Source organism: Vanessa cardui, chromosome 5 (genome assembly GCF_905220365.1).
Source record: "Vanessa cardui chromosome 5, ilVanCard2.1, whole genome shotgun sequence".
In the NCBI taxonomy this organism is placed as follows: domain Eukaryota; kingdom Metazoa; phylum Arthropoda; class Insecta; order Lepidoptera; family Nymphalidae; genus Vanessa; species Vanessa cardui.
The window spans coordinates 3,575,570-3,589,050 of record NC_061127.1 but is presented as its reverse complement, the minus strand read 5'-3'; the positions used below and the strand labels follow the sequence as shown (position 1 = coordinate 3,589,050).

Below are 13,481 nucleotides of genomic sequence, written 5' to 3'. Positions count from 1 at the left end.
TATTTAGTTTTTTTTAGTTTTGCGAGTGTAATAAATATATTTTTTAAAACAAATATAGTATATCCTTAAAATGTTCTATTTTTACATTGTGTTTGATAGAAAAAAATACATTTGGTATACGTTTCATATTATAGTTACATATTTCATTTTCGAATATAAAATAATATTAGCGATGAAAATGATACTGTTTTTATGACGTCATTCTGCTTTAGAATGAATGACGTCAGCGAAATATATTTAAATGCATGCATTTCAATGAGCCAAGTTTTGAGTGTTTCGACGTCGTGTCGTTGTTGTACGTAGGTCCCTAACCTGTAGTACGGGCTTGCTGTTGCTCGCTAGTCCATAACCATGTAATGCTTACCTTACCCGCGGTTATATACAAACCCAACGTAGCCCGCAATGTATTACGAACACGTAGATGATGTACATAGTAAATAGCGTAAACTAAGCGTTCAGTAATAAAGGTCATTTTTGTTTGATAGTTTTTTATATTTTTTTCTTTTCTTCATAAAACATTAACACCATGACGCATAATATATTCGTCTTTAGTGCTATTAGTTGTCATAAATTAATTAAGGTGTCGTTAAGGACAGGACTCTTTAGGTGTGTAGAAGTCGATGTTAAATAGTTTATCTATATTACATTAAGCGTTTAAGATACCCACTTAAGTTAAAATAAAACAATAAGAAATTGAATATATATTTGTTTTTAATTAGCATAACTATGTTAAAGTAGATTTAATATAGGTATTTTTTTGCAAACTATATTCTCCATGTTGTTATGGTTATCCCCGATAATTCCACGTCCGAATCTCTTATGTGTGTGTGTTTACACCTCACAAACTCGCCAACGAACTGATCAAGTACTGGGCATTTTGTTTGTCGATCATTCGATCGTCCATCGGATCGGTGACTCGGTACAGTTGTCGATGTTGTCGATCGCGCGAGAGTTCGTAGCGTGTTAGAGGTCGGGCGCGGTCCGTGGCGCTAACCGGCTCTGTTGTCTGTTGCAGCGAGTATTTGTATGACGCGTACGCGGACCGCGATAACGTACCCCTCGCCAAGTAAGTGCCCTCACGCATGCGCTCACACGCATTCGCTACTCGCTTCTCGCGTGCACGCGGCCTTACGCGAGACGTCACTCGTCTTCTCATATCGACACAGAACTTCCTACTCCGAGTAGAATACGACGTAAAGCCGGGTGCACATACGAGTTCTTCTTTCTATGCATGGGTTAAGGTTAGGGCTACTATCGAAATTGGTAATCTTTCTCAGTAATATTGTAACAAAAATATAATTTATTAACATTCCGTAATAATAAGCTAGGAAATAAATTGTAACAGTGCCATATTAGTTATAAGGAGCATGCGTTCAGGAACTGGCATGGTACTGTGATGTGCATGCAAGTCCCGCACGAGGATACCCAACGACAGACTTTTAAATTATGTTTAGTTCTTACTTTTAGTTTTTTCCTTTCGTTTTATCGGTAGGTGATAGGACCGCATTCTAGGATTAATTTAGTGTTTATCGGACTCGAGTAATACGGAATCGTTTACACTGTATCAATATTAAAGCAAAATATTTCGACCATATTGTCGAGTCCATCCGACGTGGTCCGAATCGCGCATGCCAGTTCTATCATTCGAGTCATCAATCGCTAGACGATAGCCGTCGAAGATAGCCTAGTTTTAGTGACGTAGTCAGTGTAGCGGGCATGCGCGATCGTAACACGTGCGTGCGCAGAGGGTCCAAGCGCAGCACGCTCGACATCGAGGGCAAGATTGCGGAGTGGCGCGGGCGCAACCACGCGGCGGAAGAGGGCGCGGGCGCGGGCGGCACGCGCGTCGTGCTCGAGGGACGCGACGTCGTGTGCCGCCTGCTGCCCGCCGCGCCCCCCGCGCCCCCCGCCGCGCTCATCGACGACCTCAAGACGCGCCTCGACGCCAAGGACGAGGACAACGAGTCCGGCATACACGAGTCCGAGTAGACTCCTCGACCGAACTTCCAATTTTAGTACCAATCGTACTTTTGTTAAGTTTCTTTTTGACATTCTACTCGAAATAATTAAAGTTAAACCCGCTCGGTTTACGCGAAGTTTATAAAAGACTCGTAATACCTTCGCGTTTGGTGACTTGTTATATTGATTTTAAATTCAGGTACGATATATATTGTTTTGTCTAGTAGGTTAATGATATAATCATGTAAAAATTTTTGAACGTTTTCGATTTCTAAACTCTAAGTAAATCCTTTTTGATATCGTGGATAAGGTGTGCCATTTTGAGTGGTCCGTTTTCGTATTTTTATCATTAAATATTTAAGACCTGACGAGGTTATAAATATTCTTGTAAAATTTTTGACATTTTGTAATATATTGTGACATTTCGTATTGATCTTGCAATTTTTATAATGTAAGTGTTTGAAATATAAATTTAAGCGTAAATGTTTGCCTGGAAATTATTGCGACTGATTGAGTGACCAATTTATAGTAGTCGACTAGTCGAGGCATAGTTTCACTCCGATCGTCTTCCACTGTTCGCATTTGCTTGAAAAAGTATTATTTTAGAAAAAATACTTAATAATCGCTATTGATAATTTCGATTGTAAATAAAAAAAACGAGTTATTAAACTAGTAATAATGCTTCGTATACTACAATATTCGTCCAATACTAACCTCACCGACCGCTTGCGCCTATGAATTTAAAAATATGAATTTATTATAATCATTCCAGTTTTTTACTAAAATATACAACATTGTAGATCGAAAGAACGTTTTAAACAAGTCAAACTCATATATAAAGCTTTTAAAATGTGTAAAAAAAAACGCTTGTACAATATTCGATCAAATTATTGACTGTATCCATATCGTAGTTGATACCGAAATTATAGCAATTTTATAGAGATTTTTGCATAGTTTTGATACGCGGTTTGTATGCATATTGTTGTTAGCTTATTGACGAGGTCTCGAAATAGCTGAGTTAGCACAAAATGTAGAATAAGGAGGAAAACATGTGAATATCGATAATTTTATTGTAATCATTAAGAAATTGAAAATGTATTAAGTTTACGATACCACTAAAGACTCTTTAGTACCTAAATATCTTGACTGTTTAGAAATGTAATCATTAATTCTTATATTCAAACTGATAAGGTGAATGCAAAATAATGTATACAGAATTGTAATAATGACTTAATACTATTAAAACCGCTGACCCAATATCGTGCATAGACTAGCATTATAATTAGCTTATACACTTTCTATATATATAGTAAAGCTTTGTGTAAGGTTGCCAGATACAAAAAATTAGAACAACTTGTAATATGTCACAGAAATGAAAAAAAGAAGTGACGTAAAAGTGTTGCCATTAAAAATTCAATTAGGTTATTAAATGAAATATTCTTAAATCACAATTTAAATTTCTCATTATATAAATATTATAAAATGAATACTAATAAATTTTCATTGAACATTATTATTTTATATGAAGAAATAGTTTTATATCTTTTTAATATTGCAACTTTAAAAAATGGATCTGTAACACATGGTAACCCTGGTCGTTAATATTAAATGTTCGTCTAACGATTTTCATCAAATATTATTCGTGTACACTATTTCAGCATTTCATAAAATCTTACACTGTTATTGGGTTGGCTAAATAATTATTTAGTATATTATCTTGATATACGTTATAATCATATATCTCTCTCACAATCATAATCATAGTATAAATGTGTGCACTGCAGCGAATTGACTTAGAATAAACGCAGGGATTTGATGGAATTCAAATGTACCTATTATATTGTAAAATATCACTTAGTTCAATATTTCACATCCAAACATAACGTATAATAGTAATAATGATTCGATGTCTGTACTCATATTTGTAAGTTTTTGTTATAAGTTACGTTTAGTTGTACGTTAATAGAATAAGTATATTGTACACGTCTAGAAGCGGAATATAGCGTGAGGAGGATTACTCATCTTTTCATGTGCGGTAACTAACAATCATTAATCATTTCATTTACAAACATTTCTTTAAAAACTACAGTTTTACTAACAGTACAAAAATCGAGCGTTTTATTTTTTAATCTGTTCAATGAAATAGCAAGACGGCGTCGCTGATATCTTTTCTGGTCATTATTAAATATATATTTATTAATTTCTTAATTACTGAGACATAATTATGTATAAATGAAACGCTCTTTTTGTGTAATTAATTGCATGTATGTTTCACACACTTTGGGGCCTAATATTAACGTCAATTGTTATAATGAGTGATATTATTTAATCTGGCCTCAATTTGCTGTCTTACTTTCCTACTAGTCTAAATAAAACTCTTAGTTAGTTAGTTTCGCTTGTCTCGTGTTAAATAACGTCTGACTTACTATGTGTGTTAAAAGTTTTCAATTTTAGCTCTCAGCTGGCTTGTCGTGTTTTCTTATAATATAGTACATCTTCGGTACTTTGTTGATGTTGCATGGTTTGCTGACGTTTCCTTCGCTGTTCTGAATGAAAGCAGTTTGCAGATGATTTATTTAATTAATCGCTTCGTTATTTCTTTTGTATTATTCGATGTTGTTAACTTATTTCACGATTACTTATATATAATTTCATCTGAATTCTGTTTGTAATTTCTTTTTCCTTTAAGTTCACAACCCGAGCCGACGTCAAGGAACGATCCTTTCGGTAAATAATTTTTATATTATTTATATAATATGATAAATTATAGTAAGTATATCGATCAGAGTAAAATCATTCAGCCTTCAGATGATTCGAATCGAAAGTCATTTTTTATGAGAGATACAGTCAAAAAGATTAGTTTGAATGAAATTGTATGGATTCAAATCCGTGTAAGATAATGTGAAGCATCGTAACGTCGGTTTCGGTTGTGACGCGGCGTGTCCTACGTCGTGCTGTAGCGCCGACGCGCGCGTTGTGTTGCAGCGCGTACGCCGCAGAGAAGCGAAGCGGGCGCACGCGCGCGCGCGAGACAGAGGCGGCCGGCGCGTCGCACGCCGCCCTGGCGCCGCCTCTCGACGCACACCACGCGCGCAGATATAATGATATGGCGCCAAAGTTAGTACGCACACAACACACCACACAACACATGTCAACTCTGACAGAACTCATCAATAGTAATAAATCATTTTGATTGGTCAAAGGGGTTGTTTGATTTTTATTTACATAAGGTAATTAGTGCAACAATCATTGATGTCCTGGGCTTCTATTTAAATACATATATTTAAATAAAAACACGATACAAAATTGCTATACATATATGTTAAAGCTGGTGTGTCGTTTCATGTTTTCTTGTTTTGACGCGATTGGCGCTTTCATTCATCCATTCGGTGTGTGCAGGCACTGGGAAGAAGGCCCACCACGCTACCACGGACCCACTGAGTACGAGCGCCCTCCGCCATACTACTATCCCGGACCAAAGTGAGCTTTATATCATTGCTTTTGCATGCGTGATCAATTTGTTTATATTCATAGTGAAAAAGAATTACAGGCGAGAATTTCAATATGGATATATGAAAATATTTAAATGTGTGGTGTTTGTTTTGTGTGCAAGATACATATACAATATTAAAGCTGCAGGTGCTATGTTTTCATTGCGTTTAATGTTATGCTTATTGACTGCGCGTGAAGGAACATATTGGCGCAGTTCCTAGAATAAGCTTTAAACCTCATCGAGGACGTCTTTACAAATCTTTGGGACATTTATTTATTCTGTAGTTAAATGTGACAATTAGATTAATGATTTATTTTCTGTTAGTCGTGTAACTGGCCCTTTGTTTTGTGAGAACTATTCAATTCAACTTAGTCTCAAATTTTCGAAACCCTGGGCTCAAATCCCGGATTGAGTAATTAAAAAGTATTTGGGATTTCCTGTTAAAAACTTCAATAGCGTTAAAAGGATTCCCATACCATTTGTCCTGTGCTTGAATTCCTTCACATTAGATCGCCGTCCTATCAGATTATGGGTCAATACTAATTTCCACCTTTATTTACGAAGTTGACTAGTCCTTAAGAGTCTGAGAAAATATGTGTCCGGTTGTCATGGTATGGGCATGTTATGCGGAAGAATGAAGATCATGTGAACTAAGTCTTGAGCATGAATGTGGATGGATATTGAGGGAGACGACGACCAACGACGAGATAAAGAAACGATGGATGGATCGTGTGAAAGACGATATGGCTGGATGAAATGTATGGAAGATATGCTGCGCAGACCCCAAATAAAATTGGGATAAGGGCAGGAGGATGATGACTTTTGACTTTGACGACCTCCGTGGTCGAGTGGTGTGTACACCGGTTTTCATGGGTACGCCACTCCGAGGTCCCGGGTTCGATTCTCGGCCGAGTCAATGTAGATTATCATTAATTTTCTACGTTGTCTTGGGTCTGGGTGTTTGTGGTACCGTCGTTACTTCTGATTTTCCATAACACAAGTGCTTTAGCTACTTATTGGGATCAGAGTAATGTATGTGATGTTGTCTCATATTTATATTTATTTATGATGACTAGTACTTTAGATTGGCATTATTTGTATACTTTTAATAATAATATGTTACTATGTTCCAGTGATAGACAGTAAACTCGCGCTCACGGATCTCGACGATGACCTCCTGAAGTATTAAGCCGTGCGACACAACCGAGTCGCATCGAAGACATCGATGCACACCGACACTGTATTTCCTATACAAAGAGGGCCGTTTCAATGAAGAAACAAGATATCCACAAAGTAACTAGAACAAAAAAAATAAAATGAAAAAAAAAAAACTATTTTTCTAGACTAATTAAACTTAAGTCTATACACTAGCATCGGCCCTCGTATTCTCTAAAGTTTATCGTAACTTGTAATGTAATATTGATCGTAAGAATATAATATAGATGTTGGGGTTCGGTTCTCGATCACAGTAACTGCCATATTTGGACTGTTCCACGTTTTACTCCGTTAGCTATTTTATATACACGGCGTGTGCTATCGAAAACGACTATCATTATAATTTATATATTTAGTTTTCAATAAGTCGAAGTGGTTGTATTATGACCCGCATTGTATTAGGTGAGAACGTGAAAGATTTATCTAAGTGATAGTCGTTTGTTTTATACCTCGATAGGACACGCGTATTTCTGGCTCAATGATTATTATTAAAGTGTTTTGCGAGCTATATTGTTGGCTTTAAATGATTTCTGAATGCTTTATGTTCGTCGTAAGTCGCGGAGTCCCCGCACAAACCAATGTCTGATTACGAGAGATTACGTTAGCTTCGATCACATATATATGTAATTACAATTCGTTTAGCGTTTATACACAAGTGTGATATAGGGATGAGGGGGGGGGGGTTGTGGGAGGTAGGGAGTGCGGTAACTGGTGTGGTGGTACACTGAGCGAGTACGGTAACGAGGGAGCAGAATCGTTGTTAGTTAAATGTTGATGTGACACTCCGATTGGACTTTATAACAAAGTCTGAATTGTTTCAGGAGAGTGGGAAAAGGGTTAGCTCGCTCGATGTTAAAGCGAGATTTGAATGCATTTATTGTGAACCTAGTATTATGAAATTTACTCTTTACTATGTAGTCTGTAGTTGTAAGTAAGTAAGTATAGGAAAGATGAACGCCGCGCCAAACTTGAGATACTCCGACGTTGAATACGATAGCTAACAATGATATACCAACTTCTAGATTAGTGAATGTATTTAGTGTAAGTTCCTGCGGCCGGTCGCACGCGTCCCACTCAGTCCGGCCGTCGCACGACCGTCGCGCGACCGTCGCACGACTGTCGAGCCGTCGAGTTAGTGCTAGTCTCTGTGACACTAACGGTACGTTTTTTTAGTTTAATTGTGATTATTCGTCTAGTTAATGTTAGGTTTTTAATCGTTGACTGGCGACTTTGTTCAAGTGATGTGTCATATCGTATTATTTATAGCGGTTGTACGGTTCGTCTACGTAATGCCAAATAACCGATTTTATCCGATCGCCTCCGAGGTGATCGGTCGTTAATTAGCGACTTTCTAATATGTCCGCTGATATGTAGCAAGGTATGGTTAATAACAGAGGAACAGAAATCCGTACGAATTTATTTTCCAATAGCGAAAGCTTTAACTTGCCACCTTACTTGGTCTCAGTACAGGGATGATCTCAAAATAGAAATGACAATTATTGATTAAAAAAAAAACGTAGAAAACATTTTGGAACGTTCGAATCGGAAAAAGAATGTAGTCTAGACCAGTCTTTTGTATCATTTCTAGTTTACAAATTCTCTGTCCTGATGTGCCCTCAGTGAATTCTGTCTTCCTTACGTCTCACGGGAAACGGCTCATTTTTTTGTAAAACACTCTTTATCGTTGGCAAATTTCGAATTTATCGACTCACAGTGCTCAATGATTCGTTCTTTTAGATGAAACTTGGTGCTAGCGAGGCATCCACATAGGATTATTAGTTGGAAATTTTTTAGGAGCCGTATTTTTTATTATTTCTCGTATATAGCGAAATTATGTAGCGTTAATTGGCAAGTATGACTTTTATTATTAAGTGCCGAGTAACGGGACGATTTTTATTGTATAGGTATATGTTTATCGTACAATGTAATGTTTATATGAGGGTGATCTTGTGAAGTGGCACACATGGAGCGAATGTTTTTTTCGATATTCATAAACGAATTTAATTCATCGATATTATCGCTCGATGTGTGCGTATGTATACGTACAAGCGACGTTTACGTACAAGCAAACGTACGTTTATGTAATTCCAAGTTTGAAGCGAATGATTTGTAACGAGGTGAAAATTTTGTACGAACGTCTCATGGTCACCTGTGGCTGTGCAATCCGCAGATCTGGACTTATGAAGGATTATAAAATAAATATTTGATTATCTCCAATATGACTATCATTTATTACATCCTCATTCCTTTTCCTATAAATTTCAAGTGGTTGATTGATGCTTATGATTACTGTTTCTTAAGTCTTAAACTATTCTCAGTAACCCGGTTATGTAAAATTAAATAAATCTTAAACTTCCATAGACAAGTCTGTAGCTTTTATTTTGCAATCCAAAATTTTAGGTTGGTATGCTTCCTAATAAAATAACTTAGGTACATTTATATAACCTGATTAAAATTATAAATAACAGTATGCCTTTGGATTTATCAGGTCTTAGGAAAAAATAAAAAAAATAGACACTGCAAGTTAACATACTTTGAGTGTTTTTAACTTGTCATGTCTTTCAGCGCTGTAATGAACTATCAAATAATCTTAATTCATTTCTCACTATTAGGGGAAGGTTGCTATTATTGGACCGGCTCTTTCATTGGACCGCCTAATTCTTTCCTTATTTTAGTATATTTTTAAAATCTTCCCACTTTCATAGCCAATAATTTATATATGATTAATTTACATAAATACCATTATATTACAACATTTGGTTTCCGTTTGTCGGTGATATTTCATGAGATATGATGTTATAAAGTTAAGTGGTCCAATCATAGCAACTCTAAGATATTCAACAAGGCTATACGAAAAAATGACCTTTTGCATATTGGTAAAATTGCTATCGGAAATTAGGAAGTAAAATTGAAATGGATATAAGTAATTTGGTGTAATAATGTTGTTTTATAAATAAATTTATATTAATCAAAAACTCTTACTATTGCACAATAGCTGATTAATAAGAAAATCGTATGAAAAACGTAAATTTAAGGTTTGTTTAACTTTATTCCTTTCATCGGAATATGCTATAGGTATATATCATGTAAAGATTCATGATATACAAACTCAGGTAAATAAAAGTAATTGCTATCAACATTCTGAGAACATTTATTTATTTTCAACAATTTATTAAATTCTAATACTGTTAAAAACACGCCCGCGATCATACACTATATAATATTTTACCTAGCTTAAGATAACATAAATACACTGTATGTATATTACTACTAATGTATTGCCTCGCTTGGACACACAGGCTTTATCGTGGTAGTTTAAAATACCGATGACAGCTAATTCATTTATAATTATCTCTTTATAAAAATTTTGTTTTGACTATATTTTTACACTTCTATTCTTTGTGCTGTTTGGAGATCTCGTACGATAACACCTCGCGTACATTCTGGAACAGAAACAATGATTAATACTTATAGAATTATAAAAATAAAATGCCGTAAAAGTCGGCCACATTCGTGTAAATTCTTTTATAAAATATACTCTATCCCAAGGGATAAAAGTCAAACAAACATTTGACAAGAAATGACGCGATATCATTGGTCGTGGGCGTGATTAATCTATGGTATTCACTATGGATTTGCGTAAAAATGGCGAACGTCGACGAAACTGCTGTTATAATTTTGGAAGTAAAAGTAGAAACAAGTAAATTTTAGTAGTTTTATTATAAATAAATCTAAAGTTTGTATTTTTTCTACTTCCATTGGAATAGGCTATACCTACATGTAGTTTTAAAAAATCTTCTTGTAAATGTATAGTAATAGCGACCCGCCCCGGCTTCGCACAGGTTAAATACTGATAATAAATATACTACAAAAGATGTTTATTAACGACATCACATTAGAAACTTCTAAAAATATCGTGTAATATAGTGTTTCTTTACTAAGTATATTGTCCATATACAAAAAACTTTCTCTCGAATCAATCTACCTATTAAAAAAAAACCCGCATCATTATCCCTCGGGTAATTTTAAAGATATAAGTATACATTTGAACAGATTGTGGTAAGCAACTTTGTTTTATACTATGTAATGATGATGATAATAAATATAAACAAATGATGAGGATGTGGGTAGTAGGTAGGAGTAGTTTATCGCTATCGTACCACGTGGCTCGCCTCGCGCGCCTCTGCGCCTCGAGCAGTAGTCGCTCGAGCTCGGCGCGGCACGAGCAGTGCACGAACTCGCGCGGCTTCACGCCCCGGAACACCTCCGCGATGGAAGGCTTCACGTTGTAGAATATGATTGTCTGACCGCGGGCGTGGAAGTCCTCGATTAGAGATTTTATCCCCTGAAATATTAAAATATGTAGTAAGTGGGTTAAGAAGATGGCCGAGTCGAGATGGCCCAGTGGTTAGAACGCGAGAATCTTAACCGATGATTGCGGGTTCAAACCCAGGCAAGCACCGCTGATTCATGTGCTTAATTTGTCTTTATAATTCATCTCGTGCTCAGCGGTGAAGGAAAACCACATGTGTATTCCACCAACCCGCATTGGAACAGCGTGGTGGAATAAATTCCAAACTTTCTCCTCAAAGGGAGAGGAGGCCTTTAGCCCAGCAGTGGGAATTTAAAGGCTGTTGTTGTTGTAGGTTAAAAAGATTATAGTCAATCGGCATGAGGTAACTTTTAAATAGCGTTTAAGTCATTTTAAAGATCTAAGCTTAATAAATGGTAACAAAAACGTCGTGGCGCATGATGTCGTGCTGTATGGGTGGTACCTTGGCGGCGGTGAAGTCGGCGGCTTGCACGTGGTGCGCGTCGAGCACGAGCGGCGCGTCGCCGGCCGCCTTGCGCAGCGCGCGCCGCACGTACTCGGCCGCCGGGAACGCCAGCGCGCGGTCGATGGTCGCCACCGCGTAGCGCACGCCTCCCTCCGACTGCACACCACCAATACACTTGTTATGAAGTCTACACGGACGTTTATAAGCAATCGCCGATGAAAGCCTCTCTTGGAATTTAAAAATAACGATTATATTCGAAACATTTGTTGAGGTCATTTACAACATTTTTAAGATTTTATATACAAGTCAATGGAAATACTTATATTTAATCTGGAGTTTTAAATTGATTCCAAATATGTTTTACATAAAATAACAATGAAACAGACATACGAGAAAGGCTTACCTACTGCAGTTTACATACAAGGTACGCATATTCGACTATTGTTTCTCATGATGTTTAACCATTAAATATGCTCATCTATACTACCTACTGCGAATACAGCGAGTATTTTTACAGTTTGCGTGTGAATATAAGTACCAAGATGGCCCAGTGGTTAGAACACGTGTATCTTAACCGATGATTGCGGTATCAAATCTAGGCGAGCACCACTAAATATTTATGTGCTTAAATTGTATTTATAATTTATCTCGTGCTCGGCGGTGAAGGAAAACATCGTGAGGAAACCTGCATGTGTCTAATTTCATAGAAATTCTGCTTGTTTATTCCACCAAGCCACATTGTAACAGTGCGTTGGAATATGTTCCGAACCTTCTCCTCAAAGGGAGAGGCATTACCAGCGGTGGGAAATTTACAAGCTTTTGTTGTTGTTGTTGTGAATATAATAGATTACGTACAACGGCAGTGGTGACGCGCACGGCGGGTCGCGCGGACGCGTAAAGCAGGAACAGAAGATTGACGGCAATTCCCAACACTATGCCCAGCTCCAGACGCGTCACGAGACACGCCCCGAACGTGACTACCGCGGGTATTATGTCGACCTCTGGAATATTATGATGATTAATATTAATGTGGAACAAAAACCGAATGACGTTTTTCAAGGAAGTGACATCACCTTTCAAACGTAGTAAAAGCATAGGGCATCCACTTTGAATTGCCATGGTGGTAACAAATTTGTGACTGTCAGTAGCATTCTTGATAATGGAATAACATTTTGTTGTTGAAACTTGGTTTATCAGTATCCGTCGATATATATTTTAAATGTTCAGCGAATGGTCGATTATAATACTTATATTAAAATCAGAAAAGAACCCGATATTGTCAGTTCATTCAATACGTAATTGTTAGTTATAGAAAAAGATCGTAGTAACTTACTCTTAGTTCGCCATATCGGTTTGAAGACGTGTAATTCCATCATGAAGACGACTGCTGCTATGATGACCGCCGCTAGCGACGCTTTTGGAATGTAGTAGAAGTACGGAGTGAAATACTGTGAATATATAAACGTTCTATATTGTAAAAAAATTATAGACAACTAATAAGCCAAATATAGTTTGACCAATGATAAATTTAAAATTAAGTGTCCGTTAAACCTGTTACCTTATTCTTAGGACACCAGGAAATCACTCGATCGATACTCTTTAAATTTGACTCATAGGTAACTTAGGATCTAAAGAGTCCATCGACCTTTAAGTGACATGACTAAAAAATGCTCTATCTAACCAAATGAAAAGTGTAAATCTTCTGAGAGATATTTCTCCTCATTACTGAGAAGTATTATACTTTTTATCCGATAGATAATTCAATTCCCTGTAAATTAGATGTCAGTCTAATGTATGAATAATAAAGTTCGAGGTGAATTTACCTGAAGCGCTAAGAGCACGAGAGCACCGGTGTAGAGGCCGCCGGCGGGCGACGCGACGCCGGACGCGTGGTTGACGGCGCCGCGCGACAGCGCGCCCGACACCGGCATGGACTCCACCAGCGACGACGCGATGTTGCACACGCCCAGCGCCACCATCTCCTGCGTCGCGTCCACGTACTTGCCCTCCGCTGCACACGCGCTCGACAAATTATA

At 37.2% G+C, this 13,481-nt stretch overlaps 2 protein-coding genes across 9 annotated transcripts in view; one reads left to right on the top strand and one right to left on the bottom strand.

Moving 5' to 3' along the window:
* LOC124529934 (prominin-like protein) overlaps positions 1-8,884 on the top strand; it is a 51,476-nt gene extending 42,592 nt beyond the window's left edge. Inside the window, exons 13-17 of one of the 8 annotated variants that reach the window (XM_047103877.1) lie at positions 1,016-1,066; positions 4,649-4,686; positions 4,945-5,076; positions 5,359-5,439; positions 6,586-8,884. In XM_047103877.1, the coding sequence (XP_046959833.1) occupies positions 1,016-1,066; positions 4,649-4,686; positions 4,945-5,076; positions 5,359-5,439; positions 6,586-6,641 (358 nt within the window). In that variant the 3' untranslated portion in view covers positions 6,642-8,884. Of the gene's footprint in view, positions 1-1,015; positions 1,067-1,745; positions 2,005-4,648; positions 4,687-4,944; positions 5,077-5,358; positions 5,440-6,585 lie in introns of those variants that run through there. The other 7 variants (XM_047103878.1, XM_047103879.1, XM_047103880.1 and 4 more) reach the window with 7 other exon arrangements.
* Positions 8,885-9,798: 914 nt separating this feature from the next.
* Positions 9,799-13,481, bottom strand: part of LOC124529981 (sodium-independent sulfate anion transporter-like) — a 39,316-nt gene continuing 35,633 nt past the window's right edge. The window contains exons 8-13 of the mRNA XM_047103948.1: positions 13,269-13,456; positions 12,779-12,893; positions 12,301-12,446; positions 11,443-11,601; positions 10,828-11,012; positions 9,799-10,110 (exon numbers count right to left, since the gene is read on the bottom strand). Coding sequence (XP_046959904.1) covers position 10,110; positions 10,828-11,012; positions 11,443-11,601; positions 12,301-12,446; positions 12,779-12,893; positions 13,269-13,456 — 794 coding nt within the window. The 3' untranslated portion in view covers positions 9,799-10,109. The remainder of the gene's footprint in view (positions 10,111-10,827; positions 11,013-11,442; positions 11,602-12,300; positions 12,447-12,778; positions 12,894-13,268; positions 13,457-13,481) is intronic.